At 44.9% G+C, this 27,354-nt stretch overlaps 1 protein-coding gene across 1 annotated transcript in view; it reads right to left on the minus strand.

Annotated features, from left to right (window-relative positions):
• Positions 1 to 12,028, minus strand: part of GTF2A1 (general transcription factor IIA subunit 1) — a 28,172-nt gene extending 16,144 nt beyond the window's left edge. Inside the window, exons 1-4 of the mRNA XM_074149991.1 lie at positions 11,888 to 12,028; positions 4,383 to 4,484; positions 2,596 to 2,803; positions 64 to 128 (exon numbers count right to left, since the gene is read on the minus strand). Of these exons, the coding sequence (XP_074006092.1) occupies positions 64 to 128; positions 2,596 to 2,803; positions 4,383 to 4,484; positions 11,888 to 11,917 (405 nt within the window). The 5' untranslated portion in view covers positions 11,918 to 12,028. The remainder of the gene's footprint in view (positions 1 to 63; positions 129 to 2,595; positions 2,804 to 4,382; positions 4,485 to 11,887) is intronic.
• Between the last annotated feature and the right edge of the window lie 15,326 nt (positions 12,029 to 27,354).

Raw genomic sequence — 27,354 nt, forward strand, 5'->3', positions numbered from 1 at the left:
TATTTAATCAAAACAACTTATATAACGACACTAGATGCATTTACAAATTTCTGCTTTTCTTACCATGCCCGATGCATTCATGTGTGGTATCAGCTTGGAATCTGGCACAATAACCTGCTGCTGAGGTGCTAGAAACAAAAATAAATAAATATAGCATTGCATTAAAACTACGCAGTCTGCCCAAAGTAACATCCAAGCCAGAATAACTTAGAAGGAATGTCACCCAAACATCAGCTGAGCTTCACAACAAAACCAGCTACTGAGCAGTCTCTGATCTTACTAAGTTTTACTCTTAAGACAATATACAAGAGAGGCAATATGGGTATTTTGGCTTTACAGATCTCATTTCAGGGGCTTCAGTTACCTATTCTGATCCTAGGTAAAGCAAGACTTAAAATATATTTCTGAAACTAAAGGTATTGGTGAAATGTTGATAAACTTCCTGATGTTCCATATCAGAGTTCTCCAAAAACATCACATCAACTGACAGTGGTTAACTCTTAAAACAGACTTAAGCAAGGACAGTTGCAAGACGAAGAGTGTGTGAACAGGACGCAGCAGTTAAGCTTGAGTTAGGACAGGGTAGCACAGCTGTTAGCATGAGCTCAGGATCCTCGCTGTCTTTCTAGTATAGCAGAAGCAGATGAAATATGATCAACCACCTGTCCCAAACAACAAAACAGTTTTGGTGTGCTAAAGGAAATAGATAGCTAAACTATGCAAACAATCTGTTGATCATCTAGAAGTGCAAAAGTGACCAAGTCTATGGAACAAGCAGGTTACCAGTGCTAATCTGAACAAACTAATCATCAACAAGGTTTTCTCCATCTAATCCTATCACCAAGAACACTGGGGATAACTGAGTTTCTGGAAAAGATTCTGGGGAGCGAAGCCCCATAACTTGATCTCTCCAACTTTCACGGAACCCAGGGAGGACCAAAGGTGCTGCTCTAGGTGAACTTGCTTTGGCAGGGGGGCCGGACAAGACAATCTCCGAAGGCCCCTTCCAACCCCTGCCAATCTGTGATTCTGTGAAAAGAGCCCAAGGAAATCTCGTGACCCTGCGCCAGGACCACACACAGGACAGCAGGAATGGCCATGCCTATCGTCCTCATCTCTCTCTGGGACTGCATCAGGTCGTGCAAGGAAGTACGACACCATCTCCTCCATGGAACAGGGAAGTCAAGTAATCGATAAAACTGTGTGTCTTGTGATTAAAGTGCTTCAATATCCTGATTTCATGTAGCCTCCATACTGTCATTTGGTCATAAGCCACAACACTGGGCAACAATAAATCAGTTTTAAGTATATTACTACGGGCAGGATCTTAGTCTACCCAAAGGCACAAACAAGAGGACAGGGAGCTCCATATTAGTGGAGGGAAACCAGGTCAGTAGAGCCATAGCTATTCAGCTAAGGAGCCACTAGAGGTCTTGGTGAATAGACTTTCCAAGCTCTGCTGCCTGTAACTCGAGCTGAGACACCTGGATCATTTGGAGCTACGTGTATTTGGAGATCTTAATCCCCAAACCATTTTTATCGCAACAATCGAAACTGATTTATGTCCAGCCAAAATACAAATAGTACTATAAGAAGAAAAAAACAAACCAAACCAACGAAAAACCACACAAAGGAAAAAAGCCCCAACAACAGGCTCTAGTCACACTAGTTCTCTCCTGTTTTGAATATATAGTGGTTGGGTTTTGGGGGCCTTTTTGGGGGCAGAAGGGAAAAAATCAACTCGTAGCTATCTTTTGAGCCTCTGACAACACAGGTTCTGATCCACAAAATCTAATAAAAAGACTGAAGCCTGTGACTGACTACCCACAGATAAATATTTTATGCCACAATTTTAATAGCACACTGAAAGCTCAACTCAAGCATTTCACAGGTGGCAGATTGTTTACGCAGCACATATGCAGTAAAATCCAGCAGTATTTATCTTAGTTTTCAAATGAAATTGTAATTGGTAAAAATGCTTCTCTTAAATTATTAATGGAGAATATACAAGACAATTATTACAAGAAACACTACTGTTACAGCTAGCTAGAACATACCTTGAACACCCCCACAGCATGCAATCTTTTAAGACCAGAAAAATACCCAGCCATTATGCTTTTCACTTGAAACTTGTTCTAACATGAACAACCATCTCCTACACAGACTGTTATACAAGTATTTTTTGTCCTAGCACCTACTTATGCTAAACAACAATATATTTTTAAATTAATTTGCTCCTAATGAGACATTACTATCTCATGACTAAATTGTGAACTGCATACGTAGAGTGGCTTGAAATTAGAGAGCTGCTAATGGATTTGACAGAATCTGAAAGTCATGCATTCTGAAAACATCAGTTATGTAGTAGCAGACCGAGAAGAATTCAGTCTTTCCAAAAATCTTCTGAAGAATATGACTAATACAAATACCGAGGTATTTCTCGTCAAGACATTAAATAGAGGCAAGCAGAAACAGAGTTTAACATAAAGAGACGAAGTTATCCATCAGATAAACACCCAGCTCTAGATTTAGGGTATGCTAATGAGTTGGTCTAACTCAAGAATCTTTTACCAGAGATTAGAGAGGAAGTCTGACCTTGCTGAGACGCTGGAATAAGGACCTGTTGTGGCTGAGACTGCTGCTGCACAGTCTGCTGTGGCTGAGGTTGTGTGTGATGGTGGTGGTGATGATGCTGCTGTTGCTGCTGCTGTTGTTGCTGCTGTTGCACCTGCAACAAAAGTTGCTGCTCTTCTGAATGGAAGCCATCTACAGCCTTGGACTGCATCAGCTTGTTCTCCCACAGCTAGTTTGGAAAGGGGAAAAAAAAAAAAAAAAACACCTCTGTTTACGATTTTTACTCAACATGATTTGTAACAATATAAAGACAGCACTCCAAAATTGAATTTGTTTTCACCCTTTATCTTGTGCAGTCTACTTAGCCAAAAAACCCTTAGGCAAATGCAGACTTGAAGAGATAACTCCACAGAAGTAATGTTTTAAGAAGAGGAATTAAATATCCCTTAAGAATTGTCAGTCCAAGCTTAAGCTTTAACATTCTCACTTTTTTCAAGTGTGGAAGATTCATAACAACCCTAATAGAAGCACGAATAGAGATAAATTGGTAACTTTAAATGAGCCTTCAGGTTTTCACTTCTCTACCTTCTTTCTTTCTTACCTCTTTAATCACAAAAATAATTCTTTACAGCTTTCCTCAAGCCATTTCTCCTTGGAAGTCCTCAATAAAAGTTGCTTGAAGACTACTTCCTCGTAACACGCTTCAACAGAAACTACCAGCATGCCTAAGATAATGCCTCTGCACAAGCATTCACACAGTTTCTACAACAGTATCAAATTCAGCTTCTCCAGCCCTTCAGTTCTTGATGTCAGCTGTCGTGTCTCCCAAGAAAAGCCACAGATGCAAAAAAAAAGCAGCTCTTGCAAAAAGCAACGCAACTATTTCGTAACACATCAGTGTCAAAAAGACTACAGGCACCCAGGATTCCTGATTTCAAATCCTGCTCAGGGCTCCCTATGCCTTCCTCTTCAATACTTCATTTCCTTTCTTGTCTCTTTCCTCATTCAATCTTTTCTGACATCATTTGCAGAACAATACTGTGACACAAACACCAAGGCACTTTTCTTATAGCACTCATTCCATTTCCACCAAGCCAGGTCATGGTTTCATGGAAAAAAGTCTTCACCTGTTTCTGAGTAGCCAAACTCAAAATTCCTTTCCCACACCATCTTTCTTTTTTTTTTTTTTTTTTTTAATATTTTAAATATACTGAGAATGTGGGATGTCCTGCTTTCTGAAGAAGTCCGCATTCAACAGCTGAGATAAGCAGGCACCTACTTTCCCAGTTTCCTTTTACTTTATTCTTTTTTTCTGCCTTTTCTCTTTCTTTTTGAAGGGCTTCTTTTACTCAGGAAGAATCTGAAGAAAGCCATAGGAAACCCACTAGAGCTCTGGTCAACATCCTGCCTTTCTTTTGGACCCTTGGTAACAGTTCAAACCCACTGTATGCAAGGAGAGCTTCAGAAAAGTGGGATGTACAACCCTCAAGAATTGTCTGCCTCTAAAATAAATACATTCTCTCCTTCCTTTTCAAAGATATAACATGTCAGAGACTGAAATAACACTGTGAATTTGGATGCCTGCTGTTAATGTTCAGTTTGACATGCCATGTTAGGGAAACGAGGTAAGCAGATCTCTCTGTACAGCAGTGTAATTCAAATGATATGGGGCTACAGATATGCAGAATAATACAATACTTAGCTAACTAAAAATTAGTATTTTTACCATGTACAACAGTAAGCAGATCCAAAACCCAATTGCTCTATTGGTCTATTAAAAAAAAATAATCTTTTAAGTTGCAACTTACTGTTTTGAGTTCCATAAGAACTTGTTCATCCACTCCTTCATCCAGAAAAACTTCTCTGACATCATTGATGACATCTTCAATTACAGACCTGTACAATTTAGGCTTTAAAAAAAGAAGTAACTAGTCAGCATTGTTTTGAAATAAATTTATCACTTTAACATCAAAATAAGATTTTCTCCCCACAAAAAAACTTCCGAAAACTGCATTACAGAATACACTGCATGTTTCCAAGAGACTAAAGTATCCAAGGAGGTATAAATCAGCAAGAACAGCTCAAACGAGGTGAAAAGGGAAGGGACTGTTCTCTATTTTTTGTGACATAGCTACAGCACAAGAGTTTCCAAACCGTGAGGAGTGTAGTTCAAAACACAGAAAACAAGATTGTTTGCCATTCAGTAAATTTGTTTCCTGCTTGCCAATGTACATACTGAATATGCAAAAATATTTGCATGTGTGCAAAATATTCATGTCAAAGAAGATTGTTCAAAAGAATATTAGATAAATACAAAGAAAAGAAACTTGTTGGTGCTTGCAAGTTCAATGGGAACCAAGTATGTCTCAAAATGATCTCAAGGTGAAAAATGCTGAAGGCTCAGAAAACTGGAAGCGTTCATGTGAATGTCCTGTTCTTGCTTACACATCTGTTTGCAGAAACTACAGAAGACAGGGCATTAGGCTAGACAGACTTCTGTTTTCAATCAGTACTTATGTTTTTACATCAGAAATTTTTCAGGGGGAAATACTACAAATACATTATTATTCTATTATGCTGATTTCATGCCTAAACTGTCAATGATAAAGTGAATTGTCAATTCACTTTAGGTTGCCAAAAGAAGTTGTGGAGCCTCCATCCCTGGAGATACTCAAAAGCCATATGGACATGATGCTGGGCAACTGCCGCTCGGTGGCCCTGCTTGTACAGGGGGGTTGCAAGATGACCTGCAGAGGTCCCTTCCACCCTCAACCACTTTGTGAATTTTAAAATGCAGGTACAATTATAAAAAGAGAATATAAATATTTTAATTTATCAATTAAAGCATAAAATTTAATTCACAGGACATTGGACAATTGTACTATGCACTTGCTGTACCTTTTAAACAGTACAGCTTGAGCCTCTCTACATACGTGAATGGTATTTTGGTTGGGTTTAAGTATCTGTGCTATCTAATTGCAAGGTAGCGCTATGAGCTCTAAATTAGGGTTTATCAATGCACAGCCTGGGAACCATATATACCTTCACTGACTAAGGCTGTTCCTTGGACTGGAAATAGACCAATTTTAAACTGATCTGAAAGTAGCTACAACTTTCTGTAAGCTGACATCGTCCTCTACCCCATTCCGTAACTTCCTTAAGCAATAAATCCCAAACGACGCCATACACACCAGATATGTTGAATATAGGGAAAACACTCATCCTGTACTGGTGCAGTGGGTCTGGCACCCCATGAGGGCTCTTGCCCCCACTCCACGTGCAGAAAACCTGCACCAACCACATGCAGTTAGTCCAACAGTGTTGGAACTACACAAATTCACTGCACACACTCAAAGCATTCCTTTTACGCGTACGCAGTTGCTTAACGCATCCCAGAAGTGTTGAATTTGTTACAGACATGCTAAAGATTACATTGCACACATGTTACAGAACTGCTATGCCTCTGTTACGGAATAATGGAGGGGGAATAGCAGCACATAAGATTTATTAGTCCAGGAAAAAAGCTGAGCGGCCTATAAGCAAATAGGCCTAAAAAAGAAATTGAATCTCTTTGTTTTTAAATGTTTAAAAACAAAACAACTTAAAAAATTGCACTGATATAACAAGGGGAAGAAAGAACCTATTTGGAAGTCTGGAACTAAGAACGAAGCAGTCTGATGGCTGATTAGCGCATCACGCCCTTAGTGTTTAAAACACACTCCGCACTGGGGCATACTCAAGTGATTGTCATACAAAAAACTAACCAAACAAACAAAAAAAAAAGGGGGGGGGGGGGAAGAAGGGGCGGAAGGGGGAGGAGATAAAAATAATATAATAAAAAAATAATAAAACAAAACCAACAAAACCCACTCTCTGTTATTGACCACACATCATTATTTTGGCAAACGGCATGTTATCTGCACCCAATTTTTTTTCTTCATTTTACATTTCCTCAGTTTGCCAATTTTCAGCTTTAAATCATGCTGCTGAGAATCAAATAGCTGAAATGTTAAGAATTCATCCTTTAGTTATTTGTCTCTCAAAAAGAATTCCTGGCCTCAAGTAACAGGGTAAGTTTGCCATCCTTGAAAACTACCTTTACAGCACTTTTGTCCAAAATTTAACTTCTCTGAAAGAAACAAAACATACCAGACTACTCGCAGATTTTTTTCTTTCAAAACAATCCCGCATGCTCACATATCCAGGCTTCAAATGCAGCATTAACCGTGCTTACAGAGAGATTTGAAACAGACTTTCAAAGCCAGACTACTCTTCAGCCCTAGTATTTTAAGTCTGCGCAGTGAGTAACTTAGAAATACCAAGCATCATTAACAGGATTATTTTCCCACTTAGATTTAATTCATAGCAGATGCAAAAAGACATTCTACTTAATAACATTAAGTCCTATTATTTCTATAATTAAACAAATTGCATAAAGCTTATACAATTCAACCAGCACAGAAATGCTACCTAACCTATTCCGTATATTGTTCCTTATTGTATTAAAAGCATCTGTTTCTTAATGCCAAAACCACATTCTGCAAATAAACATGCTTAACCTCAGGCATGTGAGTTATTTTACTTAAGTCAAGAGAACTACCTCTATGTCTGAAATTACAATCAAAATTCCTGCAGGACATAGACTGCATTTTCCCCTTAAATCACCTATTAGGCCCACTTTTCTAATAAAACAGATTTTACACAAACAGGCCCTAAGAACCTCCACCAGCAGTTACCGCCTCCTATCTCCCCAGTCAGGCAGTTTTGTAAGGTTTATCTACAAATCTTCCTCAGCCTATAAAGCCCTAGGAAAAAAAAATATCAACATTCAGATACAACAAACTGATCGTACAGCCCAACAGTCTGCTTGGGAACGTTTCCTTTTTTTCCTTGCCGTGGTAAGGAAAAAAAACAAATTCAAAGAGCAGGATAGAGGTTTCTAGTGTCCAGCATTAGTTTAGCAAGAGAGCACTGAGGCAGGTTAGGAGCACAGATGTCCACTCCACCATTGACACATCCTCCTTCTGCACAACTCCCGACAGCCCAAGCAAGCGGGGAAGCCCCCCGAAAAACAACAGCAGCACAGGAGGGCAGTGAGACGGCGTAATGCAGGTTAACGAGCCCACAAGCAGTTGGTACGTGCGTGCATCTCTCTGCAGGAGCCACACAAGTACGCTGGATCTAAAGATGGGTCGGAATTTTTGGAGGCTGTCCTAATCACGCCGTATCACGATGTAAGATAGACTGGTGGGTGTATGGTTAGAAGGAAAGGAACAGAGAAGAAAACAGCCGCACGCTTATAATGAAACGGCGTCTGTCTGATTTTACCTATACACGTTTACATACTACTCAGAAAAACCCTGTCTGGTTGCAAACATTCTGTTGTGTACCCTCCCACTGAACACCCAGCCCAGGAGGACGCACGGCCTTCCACAGAGGGAGCAGCAAGGCCTTCAAGAGCCATCCATAGTGGAATTTTGAAGAATTTCACACAAAGCTCTTTTCCTGCCTCAAGAGAGGCAAATCCAGCAAGTAAAATTACAGAACAGCCGTAAGCCCTGGTCTTTAAAAGGAAGTACACTGTATTGTTTTAGATACACACTAAGCGTTGGCTTTAAGCATTATTTATACGATGCTCAAGCTGTTTATACAAACGACCTAAGACTCCGGAGTTGAATGACAAAATTATTTTCATACACTGCTAACTCAAAAAATAAACACGGGAATACAATTACTGAGCAAATCTAAAGATGGGATAGCAGGTGAGTTCAGCTTTCCAATAAATTTCCGCATTCAGTCAGAGAAAGCCATGAGAACATAATGGAAACTTTAAAGATTGCTATTAAAATAATCATGCTTTCATCTGGTTTATATTAAAGTGCCTCCCTCATAAAGACTACATTGCTGTAAACTTCAAGCTCTTTTAAGAGCAAAATACTCAAATCACTCTTCAATAAACACTACTCCAAACACTTACTATAGATTAAAGACAACAATTAAAATTCCTGATTTATTAGATACAACCACAAACACATAGAAAAGATTTGAAATCTAGTGCTTCCCCCTCCGGGAACATAAGGAAACGATTATATTTCACTTTCTCTGTGCATCTTGTAAAGAAAACTCCCGAGTATGGCGAGACTGCTACACAGGCACACACACTCCCAACCCAAGGAGCAACCAGTAAGCTATTTTAAGAAATGCCACATGCCTTTGGGGGCTCACACTTCCTACATTCCTTCAGTTTCAAGGGTACGAAAACTGCATCTCTCTGTAATTATTATCACAACACTTGCGATTTCAGCAGTTTGGGATTCCAATAACCAACACGTTATGGAGAGACACACCGCGGCACGCTTTGTGCATTTGACAGCAGTTTGTTCCTGGCTGCTTCTGCCGTTATCCCTGAAATGTCGCTGATCTCTCTCCTGCCTGTGCAGCTACAGCTGGAAGCCAGCTCTGTGACAGCTGGAAGAGCACACTGCAAAGGTAACCAGTTTTAGTCACGACGACATCAAAGATGTGCGTAAAAAGAAGTAACGCGTAATCTACACTGTAAGCATTAAAATTTGAGCTTTTTTATGCTGTCGTGGACATTTACAAATAAATTACCTTTGTCACCTTCAAAATCTTATACTGCATGTAACTGTTAACGTCGTATATATCCGTCCTTCATTAGGACGAACAGATTTCTAGCAATTCAGATTTGACTGGATGCTGATGTGATACTATTGCCACATAAGGCTCAAAGTCTACCTTCCTAAAGTTATCCCCTGGTTGCCATATTTCAGAATGTTCCTATTCATCTTTGGTAACCCCAGGGTAAACAGCACAATCCTTGCGATTGAACAAGACCTGAATTTGACAAAGTTGACCATGCACTATTGCAAGGTTTTACTACTTAATTGAAAACGAACCCAAAGTATACCTATATGAAGCAGGCTGATTTTAAGCTTGGCTTTTGCCGTTCCAAACGCAACGGTCAAAGACAGACACCTTCCAAGAGAACTATACAGAGTTATGCCAGTGCAGAAATACAGCCAAGAGAAAGTCTCAGTAAATTGCTCAAAGATATTTACAATCATTCTGGAGATTATTCAAGATGTATATACATAGCTAATTCAGTACTAACTTGATCAAAGAAGAGAACCAAAAGCTCTAATTTACTATACAGAAATAGATCCTTTTCTTGCAATCAAAAAACGAGGCGAAAAGTTTATCAACAGGACAACTAACAGATTCTGATCGCCCACATTACGCATCCTGCTAACTGCCCCACGTGGAATGGCTGACGACTTTCCTAAAATGTTCTGATACAAAGCCAGACAAAGTATCAAAGCCACGATGCTGCTTTGCACTTGCACGACCCTAACTCACCATCAGGTCTGTAAAATTTCAGATTTGGAGAGGGAAACTAGGATGCTTCATATTTGTGTAGCGTTTTGCTGTATACCAAACACTGTGATTAAACCAAATATTAGTGAAAATTCTAAAACCTTTGCTCTGCCTGGACTGTAATAAAATATTTGTACACCTGTCAGCTTTAGTCAGCAGGAACGCACAGAAATCACCGAGTAGTATCTGCAGCCCCTGACCCACAGACAAAACTTTTAACACTAACATTACTTGTAGGGCAACAGCTGTAGTCAGACCTTGGCAAAGCGCCATAAAGTAAGTACCACATCTCTCCTTGACGTACTGGGTAAGGGCCGTTCAAACTCTTACTTTCCCCACCCAGCAGAAAAACTGGGAGAGTTTTATGGGAGCGCAGGAAGGCACGCTAGATGGACGCTAGGGATAAAATATAAAATAAATAATAAATAAAAAAAGGAAGAAAAAAAAAAAAAAGTAAACGGTTTCAAACGCAGGTGGGGATGAAAATTGTCTTTGTGCGATGGGTAAGAGCAAGGGAAAGTCCATTTACACCGGCTTGGAGACGCCCCCGCCGGAGCCGGCAGAAAGCACCGCCGCTCGGCAGGCCGGCGCGGAGGGAAGGGAAGGGAAGGAACGGGAAAGGAAGGGAAGGAGGGAATGGAAACCCGGCGAAAGCCCGACCGCGATCGGAGGGAGAAGCCGCCAGCCTCCGCCGCCGAGGCATGCACCTCCCAGCCCGCGCTCGGCGGCTGGCTCCCTATTTAAAGGCTGATGTGGTGTTTAAATGGAGAGGCGGTGACGTGGGGCTGGAAAGCACCTTCCCATCCGAGCAGAGTCTATATTAGAGAGCGGCAATAGCTCTATATAAACAGGGCAGCCACAGGGAGGAGGAACACAAGGAGCAGGCAGGCAGAAAGGCAGGGGGAAGCCATGATGGATCTGAGAGCCACAAACAAGGGGGCCGAGCCCGCCGCCGCCGGGACGCCGGGTTTGTCTCCTCCAGCGCTTCGGGGCGGGGGTCGCGGCCGGGGGGCGCGCAAGGGGGAGCGGAGCGGCGGAGGAGAGCGGAGCGGCGGCCGGGGGGGGGCCCGGCGGCTGCGCAGGTTTGTGTGACTGCTTGTTGCAAACCTCTGTGAGTACAAGTGCAGCAGCGAGCCCCCCGCCACGGTGCAGAAAGCACGAGAAGGGAAAGAGGGGTTGTTGGGTTTTTTTTTTTTGGTTTGGGGTTGGGGTTTTTTTTTTTGGTTTTTTTTTTTTTGTTTTTGTTTTTAAATAAATACTGCCTCGCTCGCCGAAGAGGAGTTGAGGGCTCTCGCCCCGCTGGGCTGGGAGAAGTGCTTTTCAACCATCGCCTCTTTCTTATAAAGCAACATAAAATGGCTCCAGCGGAGCACCGGGCGGGCTTCGCCGCCACCGACACCGCAAAACCGAAACCGGGCTCGGGCGCCCCTTCCCCTCGCCCCGGGACGGCGGAGCGGGCGGCGGCTACCGCGCTCCCCCGGCTCTCGCCCCTTCCCCGGGCGGCTCCCCCTCCCCCCGCCCGCCAGCCCTTCCCTTCCCCGCCGGACCCCCGGCCGGCGGCGCGGCCCCGGCCTTCCCCCGCGGGGATCCGCCGCCCGCCCCGCCGCCGCCCCGCCACCCCCGCTCCCGCCACCCCTTCTCCCGCCGCCCCCGGCTCCGCTCTCTCCCCGCCGCCGAGGGCGGCCGGCGCCGGGCGCCACAAGTTGGCTCCCCGCCGCGGCGGGGGGGAATAAGGCTGCCCCGCGCTCCCCCACCCCCCGCCACCCCTTCCCGCCGGCGGGGAGAGGGGGCCGGGACCGCTCCGGGCGGGCGGCGGGAGGGAGGGAAGGGAGTGCGGGGGAGGGGGCGGCGGGCCCCGCCGACCCCCTCCGCCCGCGCTGCCCCCGGGGCCCCCCTCGCCCCCCGACCCGGTCCTTACCACGGGGTTTGTGTTAGTCGAGCTCGCCATGTCCCGAGCCCCCCGGGACGCCCCCAACCGCGCTGGGGTGGGGGGGTGTGGGGGGGTGTGAGTACGCCCCTAAAACAATAAAACCTGCCCGGCTGCGTCCCCCCAGAGCCCGTGCCTCCCGAGCCCCCGGCTCACGGGCAGACCCCCGCGGCCTCGGCCCGGCCTCGCTCGCCGGCCCCGGGGCTGCAGCCGCCGCCGCCAGCCGCCCGCTCTGCCCGCTTCGCCCCTTTATATAGCGAGAGCCGAGCAGCTGCGCGAGCGGCCGGGGCGAGAGGGGGACGCGGGCGGGGGGGGTGGGGGGGGCGGGCGGGCGGTGAGGCACCGCGAGAGCTGCGCGCGACAGCGTCACGTGAGGCGTCCGCCCCGCCGCCATGACACCTACCGAGGCGGAAGTCGCCGCGCGGCCGGCTCCCTCCCGCAGCCGGGGCCTACCGAGGCGGAAGTCTCGGGGCGGGGCCGCTGAGGGTCGCCCTGTCCCGCTGGCGCCAGGCCGTCCCCGCGGTGTCGCGGAGGGGGGAGACGGGCGGAAACCGGGTCTCGGGCGGCGTTAACACACCTCAGCTGGCTCCCCGGGAGCTGCTCGCTCGGCGGCCATCGAAAACGGAGGCCGCCCGTTTCAGGGGAAGAAACGGCCCTTCCTGGCCCACAGGAAGGGAGTCCTAAGAGCTGCCTGGCCCGGCGAGCGCTGGTGCCTTCCCTCACCGCGGATTAAACAAAGGGCCCCCGGGCTGAGGGAGCACTGCTGCAGGCCCCAGGGTGCTTCTGGGCTCAGTGCCACCGTCTGGACTGGCAACTGAGTCTGGAGCTGGTCAGGGAGGCAGCAAAATCTAAGAAATTACTGATGTCCTCTGTCAGGGTCTCACTGTGGCCCACAGGTGCTCACTGATTTGCAACATTGCTGCTTTTAGCAGTTCCTCCCTCGCAGGATCGGCTGCAATAGGATCTCCCAGCTGTGCAGGAGGTTGTCAGAGCCCTGCCAACTGGCTTTACTTCAGTTTTCCCCTCTTTATTGCCATCTCTTCCGTTCTTTCTCTTTATCCCCTTTCTCTATGGCAACCTGTGAGATGCACATAATACAGGAAAATTTCTCAACTGCGAGTATCATTCCATCAAAGTTAACTTCGCCGCTGCTCAGGCCTTAGCACAACTTCTGAACCCCACTTACCCCTTAGATCTCCACCAGCATGTCACCGGTGTAAGTCCCAGTCAAACATAATTGAAAACTAACACTGAATTCTGACTTGGCATACGCAAGCCATAGCAAGCTACATCTCTTCAACAAACACTGTGGTGCAGACAACGTTTGTTAACGTTACCTTCAGCCTGAAGTCCTAACCATGAACTAGCCCTAGTAACAAGTTCAGGAACTCCTGTCTGGTGTCTTTTGGCAGGAAGGAATTTGTTAGTGGGTACAGGAGACCCTCCCCTCCCATTCCTCTAAAACCTTCATTTCTACAGTAATGAACACCTCCTTCCTTTCTGGAGTGCAAGGACTTGTATAGGGACATGACTGGCCAGCTGATGATGCCACTGTTCACTGTGCATTTTGCTGGAGCCCCAGCTGAAAAATAGCATGGTTTACAAAGTTTCACCATTCTCAGCTGTCAAACTCCGCCATTTTGGTGGAGTTTTCCACCTGCCAAAAGTCTGCCCCCTCAGAAGACATAATTCACAGCCTGATGAATGAACTGCGGGGATCGATTGAGCTCTAGTGTTACTTGACTTCCTATGCCTCCGATAAGAAGGTATTAATCTCTCGCAGAGAGTTCGTACTTCACCGTGAAGTCAAACTGCTGAAGTGACTGGCACGCCACCAAGAAGGAATCAGATTGCCATTCATACTCTTCCTCTTTTTGACATGAGGCACCGCGTAGCTACAGTTTCCTTCCCTGGAACCCCCTCCCTGTTTTTCAGAGTGACTTACTGAATAATTACAAGATTTAACGTATGGGCAAGATAGCAGTAATGTCTCAGTCTGGTGTCATGCTCCTTTCCATAGCTCAGCAGACTGTCTTACCAGAAGGTAAGACCTGTGTGCATCGCCCTGTCACAGTTCCTCAGGCACCGACATCAAGTTGCAGCGCAGCACTGCAAATCCCATGAGTGCCTCTAAAGAATATCATGGTGAGCAAAATCAAGCCCTGGTGGGAAATGCCCCTTTGAGTCAGACTAATGGTCCATCTAATTCACAGCAGTTCAGCTGCTGCCCGGGGAGAGCCAGCAAGGTGGCCACTTGCTGAAGGCTCTTGTTCACCTCATTTTTTCCCCAGCATCACAGCTGCCTGCTGTATCAGTGCTAGGGGATTCTACTTCATTTAGCATTTTATTAGACTGGAATAACATATATGTTTATGTATAGTGCAGTAGCAACACTAATAGTCTGGACAGCATCAGTAGGCATAAGCTACATAACAGCATTATTTTTATAGTTAACTATGTTTATCAGCCAGCATTCTCGTTTGTTTGCCAGTCAGGCATGAATCATATTAAATTTGTGTGTTATCCTGACCGTCTCCTTTCTCCCTAAGGTTCTACCTGTGACAACTCAGGGTGGCTTCACCAGGATTAGCAATACTGTCAGCTTTACTGTTGGCTGGACACTTCTGTTTTAGCAACTGTACTGTCTAGCATTGAACTCGACACTGATAATGGACATTATGCCCACAGCAAATATGATGACATTTGGGTAAACTTTCTCCTTTGCTGCAAAAATCGTGTCAGATATGGGATAGCGTAGGGAAAAGCACATTTGTGCGCAAGATCAAAAGCTGATCCTGGGTGTGCTAGAGGAGGAAATAAAATAGAAACAATTCCCACTCAATCCTAGGCACGATCACATTTCTTTTTCTACCAAATGTTTGAGCCAAAGACAAACAAGTCATCTTTTATAGCCTGCATTCAGAGGCACACAGTCTACATGGAGTGCCCTGGGTGGTTCTGTCCTGTTAGTACCAGAAGCATCCCTTGCTTCTCCTTATCAGAGCGAGTGACTTACTAACCACAACAGTAGTTGTTAAGTTCACATACAGGGTCTAAGATACGGTGATGTTTTTAGTTCATCTCCTTTGTGGTCCATCAGAGAACTACAGCATTCAGAAGAGAGATCTTTGAACTTGTGAGTAGGAAGTTGGGGTGGGGAAAGGAAGAAATAAGTTTTCTTCAGTATGGTTTTGGGGTTGATTGCACTTCCATTCTAAAATTCTTGGCAAGTACTAACGCGTTGTTCTTCACAGCATATCTTTCGAGAATATATTCTGCAAAGGGATAACTGATACATAAGTATTTGCTAATGGAGGGAGGAATGGGACACACTTGAATCTAGAAACTCCAAGGTGCTAAGTACCTGTGATTGCCACTAAAAGCCACCAGCGAGCAATTCAGCTGAAAACAACAACTACAAAATCTTGATGCTAAGTCAAAACACATTAAATTTGTGATCTTCAGGTTTTATTTGTCTGTAGGTTTTGGTGATTGGTTTGTTTGTTTTTAAATGGGGGTTTCTTAATTCACCTGAAAACGGTAAAAATAAAAAAAATTAAAAAATCTGAAGCTACTCTTCTGCCTCCTAAGAGCAGACCATGCATGATCCCCTGCACCTGGAGAAATTGGTACCTGATCAGTGTCAGCATGCCCTCATTTTTCTTTGAAAGCATTTCTGATCATACAGCAAAGCACAGAATACCTGGAATGAAGTGTTGCTGACAGTGGTTTATAATTTCTTAGTTCTTGAAACAACGGAATAGCTTTTTAAGTGTGATCATGTCAATTGGTTCCTGTCCCATCCTCCCCTCCTGGGGTGGTTAGCAAGGAAAACAAAAATTCATCTTAACTCTATTACAGGAGTTCAAATCTTAACATAGATGACAGAATGAGGGTGGAAGCAAGGACAGGCAGCCTGAGAGGAACACAGAGAAATTGTCCAAGCAGCCAGGGATCAGGTTAGGAAAGGTAAAGCCCAGACAGAGTTAGATCTGGCCAGGGGCGTCATGGGCAACAAGACAAGCTTCTACAGATACATTAGTGATAAAAGGAAGACCAGGGAAAATGTGGGCCCTCTCTGGAAGGAAGTGGGAGACCTGGTCACCCAGGATATGGACAAGGCTGAGGTACTCAATTACTTTTTTACCTCAGTCTTCACCAGCAAGTGCTCTAGCCTCACCACCCAAGTGGCAGAAGGCCAAGGCAGGGACTAGGAGAATGAAGAACTGCCCACTGTAGAAGATGACCAGGTTTGAGACCATCTAAGGAACCTTAAGGTGCACAAATCCATGGGATCTAATGAGATGCATCTGTGGGTCCTGAGGGAACTGGCAGATGAAGTTGCTAAGTCACTATCCGTCATATTTGAGAGTTCATGGCAGTCAAGGGGAATTCCCACTGACTGAAAAAGGGGAAACATAAACCCCTTTTGTAGAAAGGGAAAAAAAAGGAAGACCCAGGGAACTACAGGCCATGTGATTCTGCACCTCTACTCTGCTTTTGCAAGACCCCACCTGGAGTACTGCATCCAGCTCTGGGCCCCCCAATATAAGAAGGACATGGACCTTTCGGAATGGGTCCAGGAGGGCCACGAAGATTATGAGAGGGATGGAGCACCTCTCCTATGAAGACAGGCTGAGAGAGTTGGGGCTATCCAGCCTGGAGAAGAGAAGGCTCTGAGGAAACCTTATAGCAGTCTTCCAGTACCTAAAGGGGGCCTACAGGAGAGATGGGGAGGGACTCTTTAACAGGGAGTGTAGTGATAGGACGAGGGGTAAGGGTTTTAAACTGAAAGAGGGGAGATTTAGATTAGATATCAGGAAGAAATTCTTTACTGTGAGGGTGGTGAGACACTGGAACAGGTTGCCCAGAAAAGCTGTGGATGCCCCATCCCTGGAGGTGTTCAAGGCCAGGCTGGATGGGGCTTTGAGCAACCTGATCTAGGAGGTGTCCCTGTGCATAGAAGGGGAGTTGGAACTCGATGATCTTTAAGGTCCCTTCGAACACAAACCGTTCTATGATTCTGTAGTAACGAGGCTTACCGTCAGCAGGCCTTCCAGATTTGTCATCAAGCGTTGTTCACGTTACCAGTCTACTACTGTAGTTGTGCTGGCACGTCTCCCACTGTGGGCATGAAGACAACATACAATTTTCACCCAGTATAATATACTCTTTCCTTAAAAACACTGAACATTTTTCAGAAGGTGTTGGCAATATTAGTCAAGGAAGTAAACCTTCTGCCCCAATCTCTGAAATGAGTTTTCCAGAAGAATGAGACACACATTTAACTTTAAATTGCAACAGCATGTGCTAAAAGGATAAAACAGGAGCACACACAGGACCAAGTCAGTCTAGAAAATGTTAACAGGAAAAAGCTGCTTGAAGTTATGCTCACGCGTTGTGAGTTTAGAGCTTAAGTTCACCTCTACGTTTAACTCGCCCTTGCTGCTTCCACTCACTGTACCAAAGAGAGAATATAACCTTAAATAAAATTTGAGAAAATGTTTTGGTTAGTGGAGGTTTTTTTGGTTGGTTGTGGTTTTTTTTTTTCCTTGGTTGTTTAAGTGTCCAAAAAGAAAAAAAAAAAAAAAAAAGTAGTAGGTGGCCCAAGCCAAAATCCAAAATTTTGGGCATAGGCAGAAGGTAACAACAGAGACATCACACCAAAGCTTTCCTGGATGCAACCAGCCCTCTAGAATCAGAAGAGATAAACATTCTTTCATTAAAAGGTAATAAAACAATAAATATATCTATTGAGGGACATTTTCCTTCTAACAGCCTACTCACCGTGGTCTAGTAGCTGGAAACAAAAGCCAGTAAACGTATCCTTCTGGCCTTCAGCACTAGATTCCCCCCACAAAATTGGTAAGCAAGGCAGAAACGGAATGAAATAGCTCCCACCACCCTCATTCCAAAGCATCGCTATTTTTCTAGATGGATTTGCTCTCACATCTAGAGCTCAAAGCACAGCAATATGCTCTACCAAAGCACACTAACACCAGCTTTAGAGGTCTAACACAGACACAATTCAACTGCCCCCCTCACAGCCCATAGAGAGCCAAACCTCGTCATCCTACAGCAGCGTGTTTTGTCTCTAGTTACGTTTTAGAGGGCGGATATTAATGGTTCAGCAAATTCTCAGGTTGAAGTACTCGAGCAGGCAAGGCCTTCAGAGAAGCTCGCTACACATTAAGCTTATATTTCGTGATGAGACTTTCAGAGTCTCAGGGTCGCTCTGCTCTTACCAAGTGCTCACTCAAGCAAAGTAAGAAGCACAAAGAATTATTTTTTTTAAAATATAGACTGAGAGTGTTTACTGTTAGAATACATATAGTTGTTTGAAAACAACTTACATGTAACACCTTTCTCATTAGGGCATGTCTAAACAGGACACTAAAATTGTGCACTTAGTTATACAGTCAAAGCCACACAGCAACCAACATAAGAAAGTCATCTTCTCCAAACAAAATACACAAGCTGCATCTTCACAGAAGACTACATTAGCAGGTGACCAGCTACTATAGTTGTGTCATTACCCTAACTCCTCCTGTCCCCTTATATCTCCAGCAGACCTCTCAAGCCTTCAGGGGCTGAGGAACACCACCACAACACCCAGAGGCCTGCACACCCATCAAAAGACTTTCTTCTAAAGCTGCCACCAACTGCTAGATGCTCTCCTCCCAACACCATGGTTGCTCCCTAGCAGAATCACAGTCCCCTCTGTTTCATACAGAAACTCCCTATCAGATCCTGCAAAACTCTTCCTTTTCTAGGACCACCGATGCCTCCTCTGCTTAGGGAACTGACTTTCCTCAGCCCATCCCTCAAAAAAACCACCTCACCCAGCTGCACCCTGGTCATTATAACAGCTGGTTTTGGTAAGTGATCAGTTACAGCTGGAGGAAGCAACAAGCTCCTTTCTAGGCCGTTGCCATGTGCTGCATTTATTTACGCCTCAGCAGAGGTTTCTGCCATCATAAATTTGTGGATCTGAGATTGTTTTTTCGTTTTTTTTTGTTTGTTTGTTTGGGGTTTTTTTTGGTTTTGGTTTTTTTTTTTGTTTGTTTGTTTGTTTTGTTTTTTTTTTTTTCTGGTTGACAAAACTACGCTTAGTTCGTAAAGGCAAAACTTAATTGAGACACTGACCCCGTCGTTCTCACGGCCCCTAAGCATTCAGTGATAATGAGGATTTCAGGCATTCGTACTTCCTTCCCGTACCACTGTGTGCTCCTCCTGTCCCTGTGCCACCACGCTCTGCTTTTGCCGCTGTGCCAGTTCCTTGCTGTGCCTTTTTTTTTTTTTTTTTTTTTTTTCTCCTGTGCTGGCTAATTTTTAACCTGGATGAGTTTCCTGATCTGGTTCATAGGGCAGCCCCACAAAAGACGTGTTAGTGCGACTGAAAGAGCTGACAGGAGTAGAAATAAGTGACCAGAGGAGGAAATGCTTCAAAACAACATTGTTGCCAAATCCTTTGTCATATAGAAAAGTCTCCAGGCTTCCTTTTAATGACGAAGAATTGGCCATTACTAAAATGCACACGCCGCTTGCTGTAAGCAAGCTCTAATGCTTGCAGTAGGCAGATTACTGGTCTTCGGGCAGAGACCACCCCTTTATTTTTAGCATGTGTATACACTTGACCTAGTGCTTAGGTCTCGACAGAATGAATGAATCATAATTTGAATAAAGAATACTGGTTCTCAAATACCTAAAAAAAGCCCCTAAAATTCTGAAGGCTAGAGCTTCTCTGCAAGGGCGTGAGCTAGAGGAGTACCTTCACGGTACACATTCTGCTGGTACTACCTTGCTTAAGGGCTTTTTCAGTAGTACCATGAATCACTCGGACTGCGGCTGTTATGAGTCACAGCTACTCAACTGTGATGAGGTTCTGACAACAGCCAAAATATTGCTGGCGCTGATCCACGAAGCCAGGCAACAAAGAAGTCAGATAACAAAAAACCTGCACTTAAAATAGCAATTAGTCTCCCTACACGCGATGTCCTACGCTACGGATCTAAAACAAAGCTTCACCTAGCCTGCTGATAAATGCTTTTACTGATTACTGCCATATATTCCAGCCGGTGGCTATGATGTGCGGAGATCCACAGCGAAACTCAATTCGCTTCAGCGAAGTTATTCCTGATTTATACAGGCATCGGAGAGTGAAATATTCGTAGAGAAATATTTACACCGAGTGATCTATGGTGCGGCTTTGCATATATATCCTTCAGGCTCCACGTGGTGACTTGGGGTAAAGTAATCACCCTGGAGTGAGACGGAATACAAACACGCAGCACGGAACTGCGGCGTGGTGCTGCTCTTGGGTGCGTGTTGACCCTGTGGTTCCTTCAGGAGCATGTGCCTGGTTGTGGCAGGGTGGGAGGCGGCGCGCCGGCCCCCGCTGCCAAGCAGAGATGTGCTGGGGAGTATTTTACTCGGTGGTTGGTCCGGCTGCCACGCGTCCACGTGTCCGTAAACTGAAAACGCTTTTGCACAAGGCAGGTTTGCTCCGCGTCGGATGCTCGCTGCCTCCCGCGTAGTGTGGCTGTTCCTCTGCGCCCGAGCGAGCGGCCTTGCAAACCCTGCAAGCTTCTGGCTTGCTGAGGATCAGGTAGAGCTGCTTTAAGGGCAAAGAGGCTACAGTTTTCATGGAAAAACCATGGGCGTGCCCTACTCTTTACAGCCTATTCGGAGGTGATCATATGTCCCCTCTGGGACCCAGCATGAGAGGCATCAGAGAGACAACAGGAATCTTTGCTTTTGCTTTGTTTTGTTCTGATTTGTTGTTGTTTTTTTTTTCCCCCATAGATGGCTCCTAGCGATGTTTTTCACAGGACTGGGTGGAATTTGGAGGAAACAACTCCAGTTCAGTTTCGGCTGTGTTCAGCCTTCCCTCCAAGGAACAGTGAACATGAACTCAGTTGTGGCCAACCTATGGTTTATGAGCAGTTAACGTGCAGTTCCCATGCTGAGGCTAATTATCTAACTGGCAAAGCTGTGCTAGTGTGAGGACTGCTGGGCAACCGCAGTCCCTGGCTTTGAGAGAAAGGAAAACAGCAGGAATGAGCCAGCCTAGCTCATCCTGTAATGGAGCTATAGGACCCTAGGCATTTATTGCCATTTCTAACCTATGACCCATTTCCAGAGCTCCTCTCCGCTTGAGCCTTCATCCTGAATGATGTGTAACCTCGGAGTCTTGGGCGTATCAAGATTTTGACAGCTGCAAATACGTAAAGAAACGTGAAGCTGTGCTTATAGACTGGAGCTCACATTTTCCCTCAGCTGCTTGTTCCCACTCCCTGCCTTGCTGCTTTGGATGAAAGATTGTTTTTCCATCTTAAGCATCATCTTCCACTACAGCTCTTCCTAGATTTGCAGTATGACCTACTGTCATCAGCCATCTCACTTCTCCCGCAGACTGACTCTAAGCAGATTAGTAGTCAGCACGTCTGTGTCTCTGTTGAAAGAAAACATTTCCAGTGAGGCATCCCGTCGTACCCGCCATACCTGCAATCTTGCTTGCCCTCTGTTGATTGGTGTGGGCAGAGCACACGATGGGCAGAAAAAAGCACTTCCAGCTTACAGAAGTTTTCAGCCAGCTGCATTGGTGCTGGAAGGACTGATCCACGCTCTGACCCATCTGGCCAGACCCAGATGTGGTATTAGCAGTTACAGGGCGAGGGCCCAACGCTGCCTTTATTGGATGTGATCTGTAGGCACCAAGAATGACTTTTCCCGAGAAGTCCTAGCCGTTACTGCAGGCAGCCCCTGGCAGAGTCTGGATGGGGCTGGGCTCAATGTTTTCACTGGCCAGCTGCCAAGGAGGTGCTGGTGGGTATCATCTAACATGAAGCAGATGAGGGTACCTTCAAAGCCAAAGTGATGATATCTCTATCCACATCACCCGGACACTTACATAAACGTATGACTGGTCAAAGTAAGTCCCTTGCCCTGCTGCCAAAGCCAGCTGAAATTGGAGATGAAGCTGGAGGATGCAACCAAGGAACAGTGGTGCAGAACTACAGAGTCACTTTCTTTTAGACTTACCAAAGCAAGAAGACCAGCTGTAGTGTTTAAGCTGTGCAGTTTATTCTCTTTCCATTACTGTAGACCTTTGCTACAAATTTCCAGGTCCCTTCTGCCCACTTTCCAGCTATGGCTTTCAAGACACAATTCACTTTCTGGATGTCGGGGCAGGCAATGTGCTATACTGATAGCAGCGCAAATTGCTAAGGAATGAAGAATACAAGGGCACAGAGCAGAGACACTCAAGGTAAACCACATTACAGATGCTGTAAGTCTGCTAAGGACCTTGGAAGGAGATGTTCTTCTGGGTTAGGGAAACAATGGAGGGACATTAGATCTGCATTCAGCTGGGGCTCTATCATTCCAAGACAGTGATTTAAGGCTATCTTAGCTTTCTTATCGTCTGAGAGGTACAGTCTTTTATTTCAGTTAACTCTTCAGATGATAGCTCTATTTCTGAATGTTTGAAAAGGACTATGTGATATATAAATGGAAGGTGATAGGAAAGGACAAAGTGACATCCTAAAATGTATAGGCCATGAGCTTTTGCACTACTTGAAAATATCACACCTCCTGGAATATACTTTAATAACTCCTAGGTGGAGGTCGTGCGTTTGGCTGACTTGAATCCAAACATTCAGAATCAATTACAAAATGTAACCAGCATGAATTACCACTGCTTTTGTCAAACAGGTTCAGTTGCTCCCACATAAAAGTGAAAAATAATCTCTCCCTTAGGTAGAAAATTTTTGGATGGGAGATTCCCAACATAATGGGGCTTTTCTAGGAAACTTGAGGAGGAAGCTTATATCGGGAACGTAACTGTCACGAACTCTGATTGTGGCTGCACTGTAAATGTTTTCTTTTCCAAGTCAAAAGTAAAAGATGCAGCCACAAGAGGGAGGCAGAACTCCTATGCCGGTACAGTAACCCCAGCAGAAAACATAATAAATCAGAGAAATATGTTTTCAAAATTTCCCTCTTTGGGCTAAAATTATCCAGCAGCACTCTCATTGAGAGCAGTGACTGTTGGATGCAACTTCTATAAAAGCAGGTTCATAATGCATGAGGTTCATAATGTTAAACAATATGTAAATGTAAACAATAGTAAATGTTAAACAATTTATGGAAGCTGAAAATTAGTAACTCGTACATCTTTCTCTTAAAACGTAAAGATTAGGTGAGAAATCACTTCAGGACAGATTGGAACAGATTTTCATGTGCTTTTTGTGAGTGCTGGGAAAGAGAACTGTCCCCATGCTGTAAGGGATTTATTTCAAATGTATATAGTTGTATTCTTGCCAGGCTCTAATAGGGAAGGATCATTTTTTCAGGAAGGAGACTTTTTATAACAAATTACTTCTTAGAAAATACAGCACAAGTATGCATTGAAACACTTCTATTTCCATGGCAGCTCAGCAAACAGAAAAGGCAATATCCTCAAATGGTGGTATTATTTATCCTGTAAAGCACTTTCACTGGGCAGCAGGCTGCCTGCTGAGCTCAGCAGAGGAAGAAATTTGTCTGGAAGGAGAGGGCAGGTCTGGTGTCCAGTTCCTGCTCCAGGGACTATCTCCATAATTTACTCAACATCATTCCAGAAACTGCAGTCAAGGACTGGCAAACCTGGTCAGTACTGTAAACCCTCGAAGTCTTCAGTCCCTCTTTTCAGTCTTGAACTGTCTCTGCCTCTGTCCCAACCCTCAGACAAGGAGGAGAGAGGAAGCCCAAACCCCCTTGGCTTACCTGCAGTGCAGTGCTCTGACCACTGAGCAGGTTCATAGCTCACAATGCTCATTCCGAGCCCGGCAGCAGGTTAGAATCCTCAGGAGATGGAAGGTAGGAGAATTCTTGGCTTGAAAACCCAAACTGGACTTGGCTATATAACCCTCTAGGACTCTGCGGTAGTTTGAGGCACCCACAGGAGCAGTTGGTGTGTAGACATCTTTCATGCAGATTTATGAGAGCTCCTGGGAATTTTGGTACTTCCAGAATGAGGCATGGGGGGGGTTCCTGGATGGGAGGAGTGGGCTTGGCTGCCCAGACTCGGATTTAGCCCCAGTGGTGTACCTTGGGGCAGTGGGGTGTCATCTTTTAAAAGAGTGGCCAGAAAATAAAAAGGTCAAGCTAGTGTTCTCTCCATCATACAATGCATAACCGTATAGGCCTATGCGTGTCTATATGACCCACAGGTATGCTCTTGTCTTCTAACAGACAGTAGTTAAAAGTTAACCTTTTACAGCATTTTCTGGTGCAGGTATTAGAAGTGCTTTATGGACATAAATTTAAAGTGATTCTGTGCATGACTGCAGGCAGGGAAGGACCGGTTGGGTGGAAAGAGCAGAAACCACCACTGAAAAATTAATTTGTCTGTTGGCCTTTTCTCAGCTGAACACGGGCTCAGGTGAGCTCTTACACCCAGTTCAGAGATCCAACTGGTTTTCAGTATGTCAACAACGGGCCAAATTCTGCCTGGGGTTCCCAGGCCTGAAAACCAGTGAGACTTGTGCTTGATCGCGCCAGGCTGGTCACTGGTCCAGGCAAAAACCCGGCAGCTTCCAATGGCCACTGGAGAGCAACAGTCCCTCAGCTCCGGCGAAGCTGGGGAGCGTGAACACGCAGAAAACCCCTTATCTTCCCGCTCCGCAGTTCACTTCTCTAGGTAGGGCTCACACCACACACCACAACTCGCCATGCGGAAACGTCACCGGCAACTCACACTTTCATCATCCCGTGTCTTTTAGGTCCTCTGGCCCTGTACAATTTGAGACCCGATTTTGACAGTGATTCAGTTCCAAATCCAATTCTATTTGTTCACATAATATCCATACTAAATTTTTCACTGACTGGTTTTTTTTTTCCTTTGTTCCCCGGGTCAGTGTTTGACTGGGATCAGACTGGGATTCCCCAAGCCACGTTTTTTGCATAGTTCCTGCCTTGTCACGGGACTTCACGAGTTTTTAGCACACATTTTTCTCTGTGGAGATTGTAACTTCAGCGTATCCTATTCTGCCACCCTCACCCCCTGGTTGTTCCTCTTGCACCAGCTGTCACTTCCCGAGTGCCAGGGACGTTTCTTCCTCCTGGGTAAAGGGTACCTGTAACAACTCAGGGGAGAAAAAAAACCCAACCAATCGCTGACTGATGCAGCGCAATTTAGACAAGATTTTGATCAGAGGGAGGCGGGGATGGAGGATGCTGTAGTGATTGAGCTCTGTTCATCTCTTAATTGAAAACCGCCTGCAATTTTGCTTTAGTTTTTCTCGACCAGAAGCCAGTACTCTGCTACAGTTCTGCCTGCATCTGCGCGCTGACGCGAGGTTTTCCCATTTCATTCCTTTTTAATCTGAGTACTCTCCGTATTAATACAATTGCTGAACTGACCGTGCCCTAAATTCCTCTGCATCCGCACAGAGGAGCAGAGCTCTCCTTTTCTGTTCCGTGTAAGGGAAACCAGCTCTTCAGCCTGATTCAGGGAATGCTTTTGAAAAAAGAGAGCAGTGACAAGTCTCAGGGACTGTAAGAGAAGTGGAAAGGTGACTGAAATGATACATGGCTTACTGGAGTTTGAAAGAACACAGAGAATCACAGCAGAGGACTCTCTAAATAGTTTAGACCTTATCATCACACTTCCTTTGCGAGCAGATGTTGTGATTACAGGAAGGCACTGCCCTTGTGCGTGCTCCTGGCTTGAGCGGTCAGAGAACAGAAGCAGAACAGACCCACCGAGCTGAAACTTCAAATCTCAACTACTTTGTTTCAGGAAAGCTTCATTCAAATGTCGGATTCTCCTCTACATTATGTCGGCACTGCTCCACACGTCTGTTAGTGGCTCAGGCTATAGCCTGCTCCAGTTCCTTTGCAGTCTGTCGTTTAGTCTGGACGATCAACTGAAATAGTCTCTTTTCTGTATATAATCCCATTACTTGTCCTTCTTTATGCCGTTCAAAACACTCCCTTTTCCTCTTCTGAATTCAAGACTTTGGACTTATCAGAATATACAGCACACGCAGCTTTAATTTTCACAGTGAAAATGTGGATACGCCGTTTCATCTTAACATTTATTAAGTTTTCCCACAGTTCAAACAAAACATGACATCCCATTTCAACTGGTAAAATAAAAAGAAGAAAAAAATAAACCACTTCTACAAAGTGAGCCAGTGTATAGACTTTCTTATTTTACAAAACAAAAAGGTAGGAACATGTTACAAAATAATCATTAAATCAACCAATGTCAATAGTGCAAAGAATGAATTGCAAGTACAGGAGAGAGAGAGGGAGGGAGGGTAGGACGGATGGGAGGATGGATGGATGGATGGATGGATGGATGGATGGATGGATGGATAGATGGATGGATAGATGGGTGGGTAGGTGGGTGGCTGAACAAAACAGGAAGGCTAGGAACAGCCGTGCCTGTTACCCTACAAAATTTCGTATCTCAAAAAGTTCATGATGTAGATTTAACTTCAGTGGCAGAGGAGGGGAAGTACTTCATGCGTAAGTGATCTCTGTGTGCTGCAGATTCTTGCACTGGACAGTTCTGGAGACGAATACAGCTGTGAACATGAGCTGCTAAGAGCCACTAAAAGGATTTTTTCACCCTCTGCAACAGAGGTGACCTATCAAGGGCTTGATTAGTTTGTGTGTGCTCAAGGGCCAAGGAAATTACTGAGAGTTTCACGCAAGCAGCGGAGTTAAGTACCTCCAGGCTGAACTTTGTATACCCTTTCCTCATGCTTTCATGCTCTTTTGCATGCAATTGCTCTTTATCCTGCGAGGTGACTGATCAAAAGGGAGTTTTAGCAGCTACTAAGTCATGTGGACAGATAGACCAACAGGTCTTGGATGTCCCGTCAAGGAAATATGTCAGCCAGCAACCCACCAGAAAAGGTAAATTATTTCTGCAATGTTTCTTACGATGCTGCTACAGTGAAGAACCTAAAATCTGTCTCCTTCACAGGATGACTAAATTTGAGCCTAAATAAAATAAAGGACAAAAATCACATCAGTCAGTTACAGCAATTCTCAGCTGAATTTGCCCATTTGCCTTTGCTAGCAGAGCGTGCACAGTTAATAAATGTAAGAGGCGCTCACTAGAATAAGCTCAGCTGCCCGGAGATGTTTTTCATCTTTACCCCTTGTGATCAAAGACTGTTTAAGTTTATTTTTCTAGGCAAAATTCCCTGCAATACCTCAAGTCTTACCACAGTACAAAAATGAAACAAAACCATAATGAGAAATGGAAAGAAGGTTGAAAGTGGGAATAGCTTCAGGGAGTAAATGTACGCTTACCTTGAAGGCACATTTCCTGCACGGAGTGTTTGGGTACGACAACGCTTTCCAGTAAAACAAAGGGCTGTGATTCTGTCTTTCTCAAAAGGAGCACTAAACTGAAACTATCAAAGAGATTTTTTTTTCTCCAGGATAAAAAAAAA

This window comes from Numenius arquata, chromosome 6, assembly GCF_964106895.1.
Source record: "Numenius arquata chromosome 6, bNumArq3.hap1.1, whole genome shotgun sequence".
Taxonomy (NCBI): Eukaryota; Metazoa; Chordata; class Aves; order Charadriiformes; family Scolopacidae; genus Numenius; species Numenius arquata.